Below are 16,162 nucleotides of genomic sequence, written 5' to 3' on the forward strand. Positions count from 1 at the left end.
ACTTCAGTAACCCTACAAACGTCACTGCTGTTTAGTTTCCTGTCTTCATTTATGTTGGAAGTGATAGCAGAGCTGTATGTTTGAATGTTTCAGAAATCTCGCAGTCAGAACATGCTATATCTACATGTTTTGTTTGGTTTTTTTTGCCTGTCCCGTTTAGTTCTTTAGCCGTCAGAATTGTTTTCTGAAGGCCAACAAAGATACCCAACAGATTTACTTTATCAAGTGGACCATCACGACCTTGCTGTATTGGTCCATTTCATTGACCTTTTGTGTTGTTATTTATTTTATTTTATTTTCAGTTGTTACAGACGGGACAGACATGGCTGGGGGATAGGAAAGGGAGAAAGAAAGATGAAGGAAAAGAAAAACAGAGGGGAAGAGGGACAGTGAGAAAGGGCGCTTAAATGAAAAAAAAATCTTCCGGATCACCTGTTGAGAGACATATCATGTTTAGGTGGAAGCTAGCGAGCTAACTTCCTGCTAACTTCTAACTCCATTAAATGTAATAAATCCTGTTTTCATGGATGCCTGGATGTTAAACTTAATTGTTACACCTGTTAAAGCAGCAACGCTGATCAATTTATTAAAGATGAAAGAATTTAGACAGTTTGTAACTCTCAGTGATGCCGCAGTGTTTGTTTGACTTTGGGACCTGAAGAAGACGGAGTTTAGGACCCAGATTACTCCGTGAGGCTCCTGACTACGGCAGCCGTAAGACTCCGACAATCCATCAAGCGGTGCGGCTTTGTAGCTTAGCAAAGTCGTTCTAAAACATTTTTGACAGATTTTTGAGCGCCGTGTGCCACATAAAATCAGTTCAAGGTCAGTGAGCACAACCAGAATTCATACATAAGGCGCACTGTCGATTTTTGAGACAATTAAAGCATTTTAAGTGCAACTTATAGTGCTGAAAATACGGTACTCATGCTCATGTTTTTTAAGGAAATAAGAATGAATGCGTTCCTTGTAGAGCTGCCTTTTAGAATAGCTTTATAGAGATTCACCAAACTGCAAACGCCTTTGACAGCATGTCTGAATCCCGAGCATTCACCAACAGTTAGACTTCAGACAAAATGTCTTGCAGGAAGTTTTCAGACTGACGTATACATTGCAGTCACAGTTTGATTTTTCTGCTGCATATCTGCGCTTGGGTCACAAGAGCAGCAGTCTAAGCAAAGCTACCCAGAGCATCACCTCCTCCAGCTGAGAGACCAAAATACTTCACTCAGTAGGCATCCCTGAAAACCTCCCACTCTTTTTTCATGTCACAGTCGTACTCTGCCTAAACATGCCAACTGTCCCATAAGCCCTTTATCCCTGATAGGTGTACTCCTACATCATCACATTTCCCTTTACTTCCAGTGTTTACTGGTGGGCCTCTGCCATGACGTGCCCTAAACACTTTACAGCCATAGCCTCATTCAGTCACATCAGCAGTGGCGGTGTTGAATGTGGTCCATTCAGACTCGATGTCCCCGGCCCCCATCAGAATAATGCTGCAAAAGTTCTGCAGGAGATAAAGATCTCCACTCTACGGCCCATCCCAGATCCTCCCAGCACAATTTTATTTTTCATGGCTGTCTGACATCCTCCTTAATCCACAGGTGAGTTGGCCATTGCATGTAGTAAAAAAAGACAAAATTAACCAGTGTTCATTATAGACCAACAGCACAGAAGTCCAGTAACAGAACAACACTTGGGCTCCAGGAAGCCCTACCTCCCCACCACTATTATTGCCCACATTAAAAACTGAGATACCCCACCTGGACAACAGATTTCCCAGACTTTCCAGCGCCCAGGAACTCCAAGAAGCAAAAATTTGGTGCAAATGAGCAGGACCCAGTTTCAAAGCTGCCATCTATAATCTGAAACTCTGGGATGGTTCCAAGGTTCTGTTTCCACTTCAGAGAAACTACAGGTATTAGTTGTAGAAAAAAAGTATGTTTGTATAAAAAAGGTTCAAAAAGTTCATATAAACCGAACCCCACAGAAGAGGGGCTTTATGATTTTCCTTTTCCAGCAGATGAAACCTTCACAGTCATTATTTTCTTCGCTCTGTTTTTGAAAATTCTCAGAAAGCCATTACGGATTTCTTTGGTTCGTACTCCGTAGATGATAGGGTTGATTGTTGCTGGGAAAAGGATGTACATGAGTCCCATGGAATTGTTGATGTCTGTTGGTATGGCGATGTTCAGGTTGTGAGAGAGGAAGGTGATGCTGCCCACCAGGTAAAAACACATCATAACAATGAGGTGAGTGCTGCAGGTGTGAAAAGCTTTCCTGCGGTCTTCACCGGCTGCCGCTGATCGCAAGACCACGCTCAGTATCTTCATATAAGAGAAGAAAATAATTGGTATGTCAAGTCCTACAAAGCAGATGATGACAGCAAGGCCAGCTGCACCGCTCCTGCTTGTGCTGTCACATGCCAGGCTGACCAGCGCCATGTGGTCGCAGTAGCAGTGCTGGATTACGTTGGAACCACAGAACTGCAGAGAACCTGCCAAACCTACGAGCGTCGCCATGATGGAGACGCTGCGCACCAGCGTGAAGAGCACTAGCCTCACCAGCATGGAGGAGTTAATTATTTCATTGTAGTGCAGTGGCCGGCAGATGGCGACGTAGCGGTCCAGCGCCATTGCCAGCAACAGGGTTGACTCCACTGAGGACATGAAATGAGTGAAGAACATTTGAGTCAAGCAGCCGACCAATGAAATCTCATTCCAGTTGAACAAAAAGCCAAGGAGCATGTTGGGGATGATGGTTGTCACAACCAGCATGTCAACAAAGCAGAGCGTGCAAATGAGGAGGTACATGGGGCTGTGCAGACTCTCCACGCTGCGGATGACGTACACCAGCAGCGAGTTTCCGAGCAGCACCAACAGGTAGGAGGCGCTAAATGGCAGCGCCAGCAGCCGGCGGTGTTTCTGCAGCGAGGGAAACCCTCGTAACACAAATGTGCTGTGGGAGAAGTTTCTGCTCAGCGGTGCCTCCAACATGGCTCTGGCTTCACCTGCACAGAGACGGCCACACAGAAACAGTCAGCACCACCGTCGCCGAATGGACACGGGGACTTACGGCTCTCTTATCCAAATGTAGTTCTCGCCTGCTAAAATTTTCCACTTCTTCCATACTCAATGAAATTTTTAAGGCTGCTGAAAAGATTGCAATGTACATGCAGTAAGCATTACAATTTAAACTGGCGGTGGGAACCTCACCGTGGAGCCTGCCTTTACCGACATGTGTGAAAGAATCGGCTGTGCTTACGTTGACTGAATTTGAGCGCGGTGCTGTAACCGTAGCTGTAAAACAGTGCACTATTTTTTCTTTTAAACAGGTTTTCTGGTAAATGATGACCAAAAAAAGTGATTTTGACCTAAGTAGTTAGTTCATTGGTTCATCTGGAACTTTTGGAAACGCTGTATAAAATGTAAACGGAATACAAGGATTTTAAATCTCATAAACTCGTATTTTACTCACAATAGAAGACAGAGGACATATACCTGATATCTGCTCTGATGGCAGCAACACGTCTCAGAGAAGTTAGGATGAGGCAACGAAAGGCCAGAAAAGTAAGAAACAGCAAGAGGAACATTTGATAATTATTGGCAACAGGTCAGTGACAGGTCTGCAAAAAACTGCAATTTCAGAATAATGTTCTTCCGTTCGAAATTGTCTTTGAACGTCTCATCATGCACAGGGACGAGGCCGATAACTGTGACCTGTACATTAAAACATCAGTGCACGGGCTCAGGAACACTTCAAGAAACCAGCGAGCACCTCGGCGTGCAGGTTACTGCTCCATCACACAGAGAAGAAGCCACGTGTGACCACAATGGAGAAACAGCACCACATCCTCTGGACCAAAGCTCCTTAAAACAGATCTGAGGTCAGACCCATCCAAACATGGAGGTCCTCAGACTGAAGAGGAGGAGGAGCAGAGTCCAGCCGCTGAACCGGCCTGCCTGCAGTCCAGACCTCTGACCAGCTGACAACATCTGGAGCATCATGAAAGCAACATGAGGACGAAGCAGAGCCAGGACTGCTGAGCAGCTGGAATCCTCCATCAGTCCATCACAGACTGATGTTACAGAGCAAACATGGACCTGTCCTACTTTTACAGACGTGTCGCTGCCATCACGTAAATAGAATAAAATATGGGTTTCTGAGATTTGCACATTGTTGCATTCTGTGTTTCTGTACATAGATGTGTGGGGCAACAGGAAACATGTATAATTTGAATTTTGTGTGATATTAATTGTAATATTTTTCCTCACAGTTCATTAACTACATCATACTGTTTCAACCTTTTTTCCCTGAAATTAGCAGCTGTTAGTTTTTCAACAAAGCCTTAAGGTGACAGTTACCTTTATGGAGAATACATATTTTCTACTTCTATCAAGCCATCCAAGTAATCTGGATTATTATGCTGCTGTCGTCCCTGCAGAATAATTAGTCTCTGAAAGTCTTTAAACTTCTGCTGCTGATCATTTCTAAAAGATGAACCAAGGAAGTTTAATGGTTTTCCATCACTCAGGTATGTCACTACAGATAAACCAGCAGGGTTCATGTGTCTTACTTCAGGATCCAGCAGAAACGGGAAAATCAGGCAAATAAAAATAATTCTTTGTCACATCTCTATGTTACATATTCTGTGTGGATTTCAGAGTAAACACTCAGATTTTCACCTCAAATTAAACTAGTTTCTGTTTTTAAGTAACTGATTGAGAGTACTCTGAGTACTTTGAGAACTGTCTCAGTGTTTGGACTCTAACTAAAATATTTTTTAAATCAAAACACTGTTTTTAAGAAGCAAACAAAAGCGAGAAGAAAGAGAAAACGAGACTTTTCTTACCTGCAGCGCTGGTTTAACGTCAGGAAAAACTCAGTCTTTTCTCAGGTCATCTTATAGCCAAATGCTCATGTCCCACTGAAACGCTGACCTCAAACACAGCACTGCTGTGATTAGCTCAAAGCAGCTTGTGGTGGTGTAAAGGTCCCTGAGCCCATCGGTCTCTGGAGGTTTGTCAGGCTGTGGGTCTGTTAGGACAACGAGCAGAGACACGTGGGACAACCTGACGGTTTACGTGACTCTGAATTTGGTGATTTTTGCGCAAACGCGCTTCTGACATGCTTTTCACCGAATACCAGGTTCAGTTTTTTCTTTAAACTCCAGCATAATGTCTGTTTTACATCCTTGATGAAGATGGCAGAATGTCTCACTACTATACATATTCTGATCTTCTCGTGTGATAAACACTGAGTTAACTTTAAGTGCTTCCTAATCATGTTTTATGTTTGCTAGCGTGTGCAAAAATAAATAAATACTTACATGTTCTTCAGAAAGAAAATAAATATTATATAAAAGATTATATCTTTCCTCCTACGATGAAAAGCTGCGGCGTGATATTATTCCCTGCTCTGATATTGAATTCAGGGGAGCGCAGATGTTTCCTCTGAGGTTTGAACCGTGAAATCTAATTTGTCTGCTGCTCCTTCCTTCAGGTATTTCATCCGTGTATTTGTTCCCATTTTCCTTTTGAAGCTAATTGGTCCCGAGGTCAGTACAACAGAATTTGGCTTCCTTTGAGAAGAACGCAGGGATTAATTATCGGGGCTGCTTAATTGGCCCTTTCTGTCACACTGCTGGGACTCTCAGAGCTGCAGATCTAATCAACACCGGCCTGAACTTCATGTGATCATGCAGAGACCAAAGATCAGAAAAACAAATAAGTTGACATATGAGCATAATACAAGGCCGAAGACAGTTTGGGTAGAGTTTGATGGCGTTAAGATGATTTTATCAAGACAAAAAACAAAACAATGATTTACATGTTAGCATGCATTGAAAAATCAATACATTTTTCTACCAGAAACTAAAACAACAACATGCAATATTTGATGTAATCTGATCTGATACTACGGTGTACATTTTAGGACATCCTCAGGTCTCAGGAAAAAAGCCGTCTAAGCCATCTTATGTTTAGTGAAATTAATGAGAATATTAAAGTTCACTGCTGTTTTTGGTTATATTTTTTACATCTTAGTACCGTAGCTCAAAGTTACAGAGACAATTAACATCACTTCAACATGACAGTTTGGATTTGCTTAATAAGAAAAATATATTTCCTTAGAATTTATATGATTCACTCAGTCTTCTTGCTTTTGTAGTAGTACATTTATTAAGTTTTGCAAGATACGTTAAGAAGTCAAACCATTTAATTCCTTAAAGTTACTAGGTGTTAAGCAAAGTTGTTTTGCATATACACTGAGTGATGTCAACAATTTAAGGTAACAGATTGGACCAGACTATTGATCCTGCAGCAGAGAAAATCAATTCTATATTATGATGGTTTTTCTTTGTTAATATGTTTTACGGATGAAACATTTGCCCTTACTCAAATGTTGTCAGCCATTTTTTAATCCATGTCCGCTTTGTTGAAACATTCAGCTCTCCAAACAGCAGATACATGACATTGTCAGTTTTGTTGTCAGAGTGTTAGTTTAGAAATAGACATTTACCAGCTTAAATACAGACGTGGTTGTGCACTGATGTCCCCATTCTGAAGCACCTCCATGCCTTCTCTCTATAGATCTTGCATGTGAAATGCCACCTGCAACAAGGTTCTCCTTTCCTCTGTCCCTCCGAATCATCTGAGGACAGCCTAAAGGCACAAACTGATGACAATTAGTGATGACAAAAAATGTTATTACCAAAATGTAATCTTTTTAACGCACCCCCCCCCCTTTTTTTTTAGTGCAGTGCATACCACCCTGTTCTTGAACAGTCTCATAGAAGTATCTTTCCATAAAGCTTTGCTTGTGGTTGGAAGTGCCCACCTTTAGCCAAAGAACCTTCCTGGAAAATCTGAAAAGACAGAAACAGAAAAGCGGCCACACATATATATTGTAATACTCTGATAAATATCAGTGGTATTTGTTTGTTTTTTCATGGGAATAAGTTAAAGATAAAATTACAGTTCATGGTGAAGCTAAAATTTGCATAAATATCTGATATAAATAAATGTATGAAAATGCATAAATAGTTGTGTTTAAAATCAGTTACTTTGAAACATAATTTCATGGAATGTGAATGTTTTTAAAAAGAGAAGAGGTTTAAAAATTATTTTCTTACGCTACGTTACGTGAGTTCATGACCTTGAGTTTTTTTCACTTCCGGGAGAAGACTCGAGAACAAGAGAGGAGAAAAGGAGTAATGTGAAAATGGCGTAGGCAGAGCAAAGACTCCGGGACTGCGTCCGTCGCCAATGTTGAGGTTGTTCAGCAACAACAAAACAACAGACTGTGGACTTTCCGGTAACTATTCGGAGCGTTTGAGTTGGACTTTCCGTATCCATTTGTGCTTTGTGAACACGAGGCAAGTTTGGTTACGTTAGCTAGCCGGAGCTAGGCTAACGCCACGGTCCTTGCTGAAGGAGATACCGCCTGAACGGACAGAAGGAGTTTTGAGAGTCGTCTCGGGAGAGAGTCGTTGACGGAGGACGATTCGCTACTACCGAGGGAACCGGAGATTCGTTGCTCGCTGCTGCGAGCGGAGACGGTTGCTACCGCAAGAAGCGAGTGATTCATCGGATGCGGCCAAGACTTCACGGATACACGGAGGTATCGTTATTAAAAAGAGCTCCAACTAAAGCGCGCCAACAAAAACAGACTAAGAGTGCACTCAAAATACAATTAGACAGTTTGAGAAAAGAAAGACTAAAGCCTATCCCCCGGGGTTCTATTTTATTTTCTATATTCGTTCTCCTTCATTAAAAAAAAAAAAGGGTTTGAATGTGAATTTCCTGCAAATGTTTAATACATTTTCTAAAACTGAGATCTTGTGTTGGTTTTATTGCATGGTGTTTTATCATTTAAGTATTCAGATACATAAGCGTTTACAGGCCAAGTGTATTTCCCGTAGCCTCCAACTGATTATTTAGATGCGAGAATCATACGATACCCTAGACTGATATTTACTTTTCGAGATGTATCTTTTATCACAGAATGTTTAACTAGGGTTAAGACTTCACCTGAAGGCATAAGGTGGGTTTTATTACACGAGCCGGTGGTAAAAGTGTTACATTTTTGGGGGCTCGTCCGGGATATATGTATTTTTGTTATGACTGACCTGGTTTTCCTTTATTCAACAAAGAGAGGGAATTAATTTTTTTTGAGATTGCTAAGGTAATTATTTTCATTGCTAATAACAGGGAATTGTCAAGTGTGGTTACATTTGTTGTGAGATCTCTTACTGTTTGAGCTAAAAAAAAGAAAAATGGAAGCCGTTGAAATTGAAGCCTGGTGCAAAAAGAAGCAGTTAGTTTATGGACATGCAGTTGTCTTGAGTGATGTGGACCCAGATGTCACAGATGCAGTTCTGCTATCAGCTTTGAGTCAGGTCAAAGTATTTGGGAAATCCGAGATAGTTGACCGTTGTCTTGACGTAGCTTCTAAGACACAGTTTGTACTGATCAAGACTTCAACTGACTTGACTAATCAAACCTTACCTGGTGTTGTTGGACTTCCTGGGGAGGCTGGTCCATGGCCAGCTCATGTGCTCACTGCTCCTGCAGATAATGACGGGTTTCAATTTAAGCTAATGTTATTCCTGAAGACTGAAGGTAAAACTCTTACTGATGTTGGTGGCTTACTTCAGCCTTCACCCCTTGACGTGAACACTGCTCTGATACATGCCATCAGTTCCTTAGTGGATAAATGTAACACCACATCTGTTGATTCTCAGAGCTATCGTAAGCTGCGCATGTTCTCTGGTGTGAAACCTACGCCCAATGGGGAGGAAGAGTATGATGCCTGGGCAGAGCAGACAACACATCTGCTAGAAGAGTGGCAGTGCAGTGACAATATAAAGAAACAGAGGATAGTGGAAAGTCTGAAAGGTCCAGCTGCTGACATTGTAAGATTCCTAAGAGTGCAGAAGCCCACTGCAACTTCATATGACTACATGCAAGTTTTGGAGACAGCTTTTGGAACAACTGAGAGTGCATCTGATCTTCTGGTGAAATTTAGACATACATACCAAAATGTTGGCGAAAAACTGTCTACTTACCTGTTGAGGCTGGATAAACTGCTGCACTGTATTTTCAGAAAAGGAGGCGTGGCACTGTCTGACATGAATCGATTACGGATGGAGCAGGTTGTGAGAGGAGCACTGCAACAAGACATGATTGCACTTTGTCTTCGTATGACTCACAAGCTGCGAGAACCTCCTTCTTTCAGTGAGTTGCTAAAAGAAGTAAGGGAGGAAGAGGATATGCTCCAAAGCAGAAACGATCTTAAGAACCCAGTAATGTCACAGTCTGTAACTCCTGTTTCCAAGTCGGCACCTGAACAAGAAGTCGATCCTGAAGTAGCAAAGCTGAAAAAAGAGATAAGTGTCATGAAAGCTGAGATGCTTAGTCTTAAAGCTGCTACAGTTGCATCACATCCAGACACCCAGATTCCACAACTAGAAATCCCTGCCAAGACACCTTACAAAAAAAATGCTACCCCACAAAGGTCTGGCTATCAAGAGGATAAACCTGGAATATTTTGCTATAGATGTGGGGAGGATGGACATTTTAAGAGAGAATGTGAGGGTGAAGAAAACCTACTGAAAGTCAATAACCGCCTCATTAAACTGACAAAGAAATCGGGAAACTACCGCGGGATCCAGTAGAGGAACGGCCTGGCATCCCGGTGGTTGTAAAACGTTCCACCAAGTGCAGCAACTTAGATGGAAAAGTGAACGACACTGTACCTGCAGGCTTAGTGGGCCCTAGCTCTGTAGTGTCAGTACAGATTGAAGGCATCTACTCTAAAGCCATACTCGATTCTGGTTCTCAAGTAACTCTGCTGTACAGATCCTTCTACGACAGATATTTGACACACCTGCCATTGACGTCTATCGACACTTTGGCGATATGGGGTCTTAGTTCTGCCGAGTACCCTTATGATGGCTATTTGTCACTTAGGCTGGAGTTTTTGGAAGCAGACGTAGGCGTGAGTGAGACCATTGATGCACTTGTGTTGGTATGTCCCGACCCAGTTGTGAGAGGTGAAGCTTCCCTGCTTGTTGGCACAAACACACCCACTGTGAGGCGATTGCTTAGCCACTGCAGGGAAAAGGGAGGAGAAAACTTTGTGAGATCCATGCACATTCACCCAGTCTTCAGAAAAGTTTTCAGTGAGATCTCAGTTCTACCACCTGATACTGACAATAACCAGAGAGGAACTGTGTGGTTCACTCAAACCAAACCTGTCACCATACGGCCTGGGGGAGTCGCCAAAGTGACTGGGGCACCAAAGTTTCAGGGAGTGCTGAGCATTCAGACAATCCTTGTAGACTCACCTGATGACCCTGCGAATGAGTCACGGTTTCCCGATGGACTCCTGGTGAGACCAGAGTTGCAGACCTCCACTGGTGTGACGGCTAAAAGAATCACTGTTCTAGTCAGAAACATGTCAGCACGGGAAATTACCTTGACCAGAGGGACGCCAATAGCTCATCTGTTTCCAGTCGACGTTGTGTCATCTCCACCTGGAAAGGAAGAGTCTGAAGTTGAGTCACCTGGGAAGTTGAGCTCCTCTTCTTTCAACTTTGGAGACTCACCAGTTCCTAAGGAGTGGAAGGAAAGATTGGTGACAAAAATGATGGAACGGAGTGAGGTTTTCTCTCTGCATGAGTTTGATGTAGGATGCAGTAAGAGCACCCAGCACACTATCAAAACCACAGAGGACAAACCATTTCGTGAGAGGTCTCGCCGGCTGCCGCCTGCAGACGTGGAGGCATTGAGACAGCATCTATTGCAGCTAAAAAACGCTGGTGTTGTTACAGAGTCACGCAGTCCTTATGCCTCACCCATTGTGGTCGTGAGGAAGAAGAATGGGAAAATAAGGATGTGTGTGGATTTCCGGACTCTAAACCGCCGCACTGTCCCAGACCAATACACGGTGCCAAGAATTGAAGATGCTTTGGCCTGTCTCAGTGGAAGCAAGTGGTTTAGTGTGCTTGATCTTCGGAGTGGATATTATCAAGTGCCTATGGCAGACTCCGACAAGGACAAGACAGCATTCATTTGCCCGGCTGGATTCTTCCAATTTGAAAGAATGCCACAGGGAGTGACAGGGGCTCCTGCTACGTTTCAGCGGGTAATGGAACAGACTGTTGGAGACATGAACTTGCTTGAGGTATTGGTTTATCTCGATGATCTCATTGTGTTTGGAGCAACGCTTGAGGAGCATGAGACCAGGTTGCTAAAGGTGCTTGACCGTTTAAGAGACGAGGGACTGAAGTTGTCACTGGATAAATGCCAGTTTTGTCAGCCATCGGTAACTTATGTTGGACACATTATATCTCAAGATGGGGTATCTACCGATCCAAAGAAGACTGAAGCTGTAACCACATGGCCGAGACCCAACACTGTGACTGCATTACGGTCATTTCTTGGATTCTGTGGGTACTACAGGCGCTTCGTGAAGGATTATTCTAAGGTAGCTCACCCATTGAACCAACTGTTGTCCGGTTACCCCCCAGCTGCAAAGAAGAAAGCAAAGGAAAAGCAGGATAGCACTTACCTTAACCCCTCAGAGCCTTTTGGTGGTCGATGGAGTGAAGAATGTGAAGCAGCCTTCGAGGAGCTGAAGCGACGACTTACCCAAGCTCCTGTGTTGGCTTTTGCGAATCCTCAGCTACCTTATGTGCTACATGTAGACGCTAGCCGGGAAGGGCTAGGAGGAGTGTTGTACCAGGATCAAGGTGAAGGATTGAGACCTGTGGCTTTCGTCAGTCGGAGTTTGACTCCTTCAGAGAAGAATTACCCAGCCCATAAATTGGAATTTTTGGCGCTGAAGTGGGCGGTAGTGGACAGACTGCATGATTATCTGTATGGGACCAAGTTTGAGGTGAGGACAGACAACAACCCTCTGACATATGTGCTAACGTCTGCCAAGCTAGACGCGACGGGTCACCGTTGGCTTGCTGCCCTATCTACATATGACTTCAGTCTCAAGTACAGATCAGGAGTCCAAAACATTGATGCCGACGCTCTCTCTCGCCGCCCACATCCGAGTTCAATACACAAGTCAGAGTGGAACGACATTCCTGCAGCAGGCGTGAGAGCCATGTGTCAACTGTCTGTGGTGATAAAGCACAGAAATCCACACTCTGGAAGAGACATTGACCCTTTGGGCACTTCTCCACAAGCTATCCCACAAGCTTATTGCAATCTGGCTTCTTTGAGTGTTAAAAATATGCCCTTTCTGAGTCTTACTGAGTTGTCAACCGCTCAGCGGGAAGATCCTGGCATAGGACAAGTGTGGTCAGCTCTGAGTAATGGCAATAGCAACCAAGTTGACAAGACCAAGCATCCAACTTGCTCTTTGCTGTTGAGAGAGTGGGACAGGTTAAAGATGCAGAAAGGAGTGATGTATCGCATTGTAACTCCTCCAGGTAAATCATGCTGTTCTCAGCTGGTACTACCAGAAAAGTACAGAACCACCGTACTGAAATCACTGCACGATGACTCAGGTCATTTGGGCCTCGACAAGACATACGGCCTGATTAAAGATCGGTTTTACTGGCCTCGGATGAAGTCAGAGATTGAAGAGTATTGCAAGTCTTGTGAGAGGTGCATAAAAAGAAAGACTACCCAAGAGAGTTGCACCTTTGTCGCATTTGCAAAGTGATGGACCATTTGACCTCGTTTGTATGGACTTTCTGTCCATTGAGCCTGATTCGAGCAACACAGAAAATGTTCTGGTCATTACTGATCACTACACTCGCTATGCTCAAGCTTTTCCAACAAAAGACCAGAAGGCCTCTACAGTTGCAAAAGTGTTGCTGGAGAAGTATTTTGTTCATTATGGATTGCCACAGAGGATGCACAGTGATCAGGGCAGAGATTTTGAAAGTCGTCTTGTCCATGAAGTTTTGAGTTCGCTTGGAGTGAAAAAATCAAGAACGACGCCCTATCATCCTCAAGGAGACCCCCAACCCGAGAGGTTTAATAGGACATTGTTGGACATGTTAGGGACTCTGGAACCGAACAAAAAGAAAAAATGGAGTCAGCACATTGTTCATTTGGTTCATGCTTATAATTGCACAACCTGCTGCTTAACACCGAGAAGACTAAGGAGCTCATCGTGGACTACAGGAGGAATGCTGACCCACATCCACCCATCCACATTAAGGGGACGGCTGTGGAGCGTGTGAGCAGCTTCAAGTTCGTGGACAAGAAACAGGGTAACTATGTGAGAATGCTGTTTGTGGATTACAGTTCAGCATTTAACACAATAGTGCCCAGCAGACTGTTCACAAAGCTGAGGGACCTGGGACTCAACAGCCGTCTGTGTGCATTTGGAGCAGTACACCCGGATAAACGATGTCATCATCACGGGGCTTCGCATCAAACCCCGGTCATACGCCCGGGCGGTCGCCGCTGACAATGTAGGAGGGCCAGGAGAGGAAGATGTCAACTCCACGGAGCTTCAAGTGGTTACCTTTCTACGGTCCAAAGGTGTGGAAGTGGATTATAACAACATTGAGGCTTGCCATCCTCTACCCCGAAAAAATGACAGTGACAAACCAGCCATCATTGTGAGATTTGCAAACAGAAAACACAAAACAGCACTGTTAAAACAAGGGAAGAAACTGAAAGGATCCGATGTCTTCATGAATGAACATCTGACAAAAAGAAATGCGGACATTGCCAGGAAAGCACGTTACTTGAAGAAACAGGGAAAAATTCAAAATACATGGACCACCAACTGTAAAGTATTCATTAAACTCAATGGAACACCGGAACAAGCCAAAGTGTTGGTCATCAGAAATATGGAGGAGCTGGACAAATACTGAGGTTCAACTTACACTGGAGGTATGAATACACACGTGACGTGACACACAACACAACACATGGCACAGTCTAAAAGAACTTCATCTGCATCCGGCAACAATATCAATATAACTCATTGGAATTCTGTTTATGATAATCTGGAACTGAGAACATTTCGATACACAGACCATAATGCTCTAGACTTAGAAAAGGATATAGACCCGGAAAATAATTTCTTCTACAATATCAGCAATAACTGCTGCTACTTCACTGATGAACAGTTTAAACACACCATCAACACGGAAAATAAATTATCAATAATCCATTTTAATAGCAGAAGTCTGTATGCCAGCTTCAACAATATAAAGGAATATCTAAATGAGTTGACAAATCCATTTGGAATTATTGCCATTTCTGAAACATGGATCAATGCTGAGAAAGGAATGGACTTTGGACTGGAGGGATATGAAGTGAATTTTGTAAATAGAAGGAACAAAAGTGGAGGGGGAGTGGCTGTGTATGTGGATAAAAACCTAAATTACAAGGTGGTGGAAAGTATGACAACTGCAATTGATAATTTATTAGAATGTATAACAATTGAAATTTATAAGGAAAAAGAGAAAAATGTAATAATTAGCTGTATATATAGAACACCTGGCTCTAGTATTCAAGTATTTAATGACTTCATAGAAGAAATATTCTCTAAAACTAATCAAAAAGTTATGTTCATCTGTGGTGATTTTAATATTGACCTGTTGAATCCGAAAAAGCATAAAATGACCAACGAATTTCTAAACACTATGTACAGTTTGAGTTTACATCCTAAAATAACCAGGCCTAGCAGAATTACACCACATTGTGCCACCTTACTTGACAATATTTTCACCAACAATATGGAAAACAACATCGTGAGCGGATTATTAATTAATGACATCAGTGATCACCTACCAGTTTTTGCAGTTTATAACACTAATTATAAGAGAAATCAGCATGAGGAACAACTGAGATACAGACGTGTAAGGACAGAAGAAACTATGAATGCACTTAAGAACGATCTATTAAATCAGGACTGGGACAATGTGTACAAAGAAACTGATATTGATATTGCATATGGCATATTCTTAAAAATATTCATGGAATTGTACGATAAAAACTGTCCAACAATAAAATACAACAGAAAGCACAAATATTCAGATAGACCATGGATCACTAAGGGTTTACAAAATGCATGTAAAAAGAAAAATACACTCTATAGGGAATTCCTAAAACAAAGAACAAAAGATGCTGAAAATAAATATAAAAAATACAAAAATAAGTTGACCAATATTATACGTGTATGTAGAAAGGAGTATTATAGTAAAACATTGAACAACAATAAACATAATATGAAGGGAATATGGGATGTTTTAAACGGTATCATTAAAAATAATTCTGGACAACAAAGTTATCCTCAATATTTTATTGACAACGGCAATATTATGGAAAACAGTGCTGATGTGGTCAACAGCCTTAATCATTATTTTGTAAATATTGGACCAAATCTGGCAGAACAAATTCCTGAGTCACTGCCATCAGTAGACTGTAGTGAAAGCCTGATTGATAGGAACCCTAACTCAATGTTCCTCACAGCAGTGGAGGAAAAAGAAATAATTGACACTGTACACATGTGTAAATATAAAACATCTACTGATTGTAATGATATTGACATGATAATCATCAAGAAGGTCATTGAAGGAATTGTAGGACCTCTAACATATATTTGCAACTTATCATTTCAGACTGGAAAAGTTCCAAACAAAATGAAAATAGCTAAAGTTGTGCCGCTGTATAAAACTGGGGATAGACACCACTTCACAAATTACAGGCCGGTTTCTTTACTACCACAATTCTCCAAAATCCTAGAAAACCTGTTTAATAAACGATTAGACAAATTCTTAGATAAATATAAATTACTCTCTGACAGTCAGTATGGATTCAGATCAAAAAGATCAACATCTCTGGCATTAATCGAATCAATTGAGGAGATTACAAATGCTATAGATCAGAAACAGTATGCAGCTGGACTATTTCTGGATCTCAAGAAAGCATTCGACACAATCAATCATGACATATTAATTCATAAACTAGAACGGTACGGGATCAGGGGGGTTGTACTGCACTGGGTGAAAAATTATTTAAGTGATAGGAAACAATTTGTGAAGCTGGGTGTCCATTCCTCATCATGCTTGGACATTGCTTGTGGTGTTCCACAAGGCTCTGTACTGGGTCCAAAATTATTTATTATTTATATAAATGATATTTGTAAGGCATCTGATATATTAAAACTAGTA

General features: G+C 42.1%; 1 protein-coding gene and 1 long non-coding RNA gene across 2 annotated transcripts; one reads left to right on the forward strand and one right to left on the reverse strand.

Moving 5' to 3' along the window:
• Positions 1-761: 761 nt before the first annotated feature.
• or55e1 (odorant receptor, family 55, subfamily E, member 1) lies at positions 762-9,092 on the reverse strand. Its single transcript, XM_003459982.5, has 5 exons — positions 9,071-9,092; positions 6,771-6,868; positions 6,523-6,678; positions 4,856-5,040; positions 762-3,013 (listed from the first exon to the last, which is right to left on the reverse strand). The coding sequence occupies exon 5, from the start codon at positions 2,997-2,999 to the stop codon at positions 2,004-2,006; it is 996 nt and encodes a 331-aa protein (XP_003460030.1). The 5' UTR covers positions 3,000-3,013; positions 4,856-5,040; positions 6,523-6,678; positions 6,771-6,868; positions 9,071-9,092; the 3' UTR covers positions 762-2,003.
• Positions 3,406-4,128, forward strand: LOC112841724 (uncharacterized). Its single transcript, XR_003213687.1, has 2 exons — positions 3,406-3,615; positions 3,701-4,128. It is a non-coding gene; the product is annotated as an uncharacterized LOC112841724 (long non-coding RNA).
• Positions 9,093-16,162: the final 7,070 nt, after the last annotated feature.

This window comes from Oreochromis niloticus, linkage group LG14 (assembly GCF_001858045.2).
Source record: "Oreochromis niloticus isolate F11D_XX linkage group LG14, O_niloticus_UMD_NMBU, whole genome shotgun sequence".
NCBI lineage: Eukaryota > Metazoa > Chordata > Actinopteri > Cichliformes > Cichlidae > Oreochromis > Oreochromis niloticus.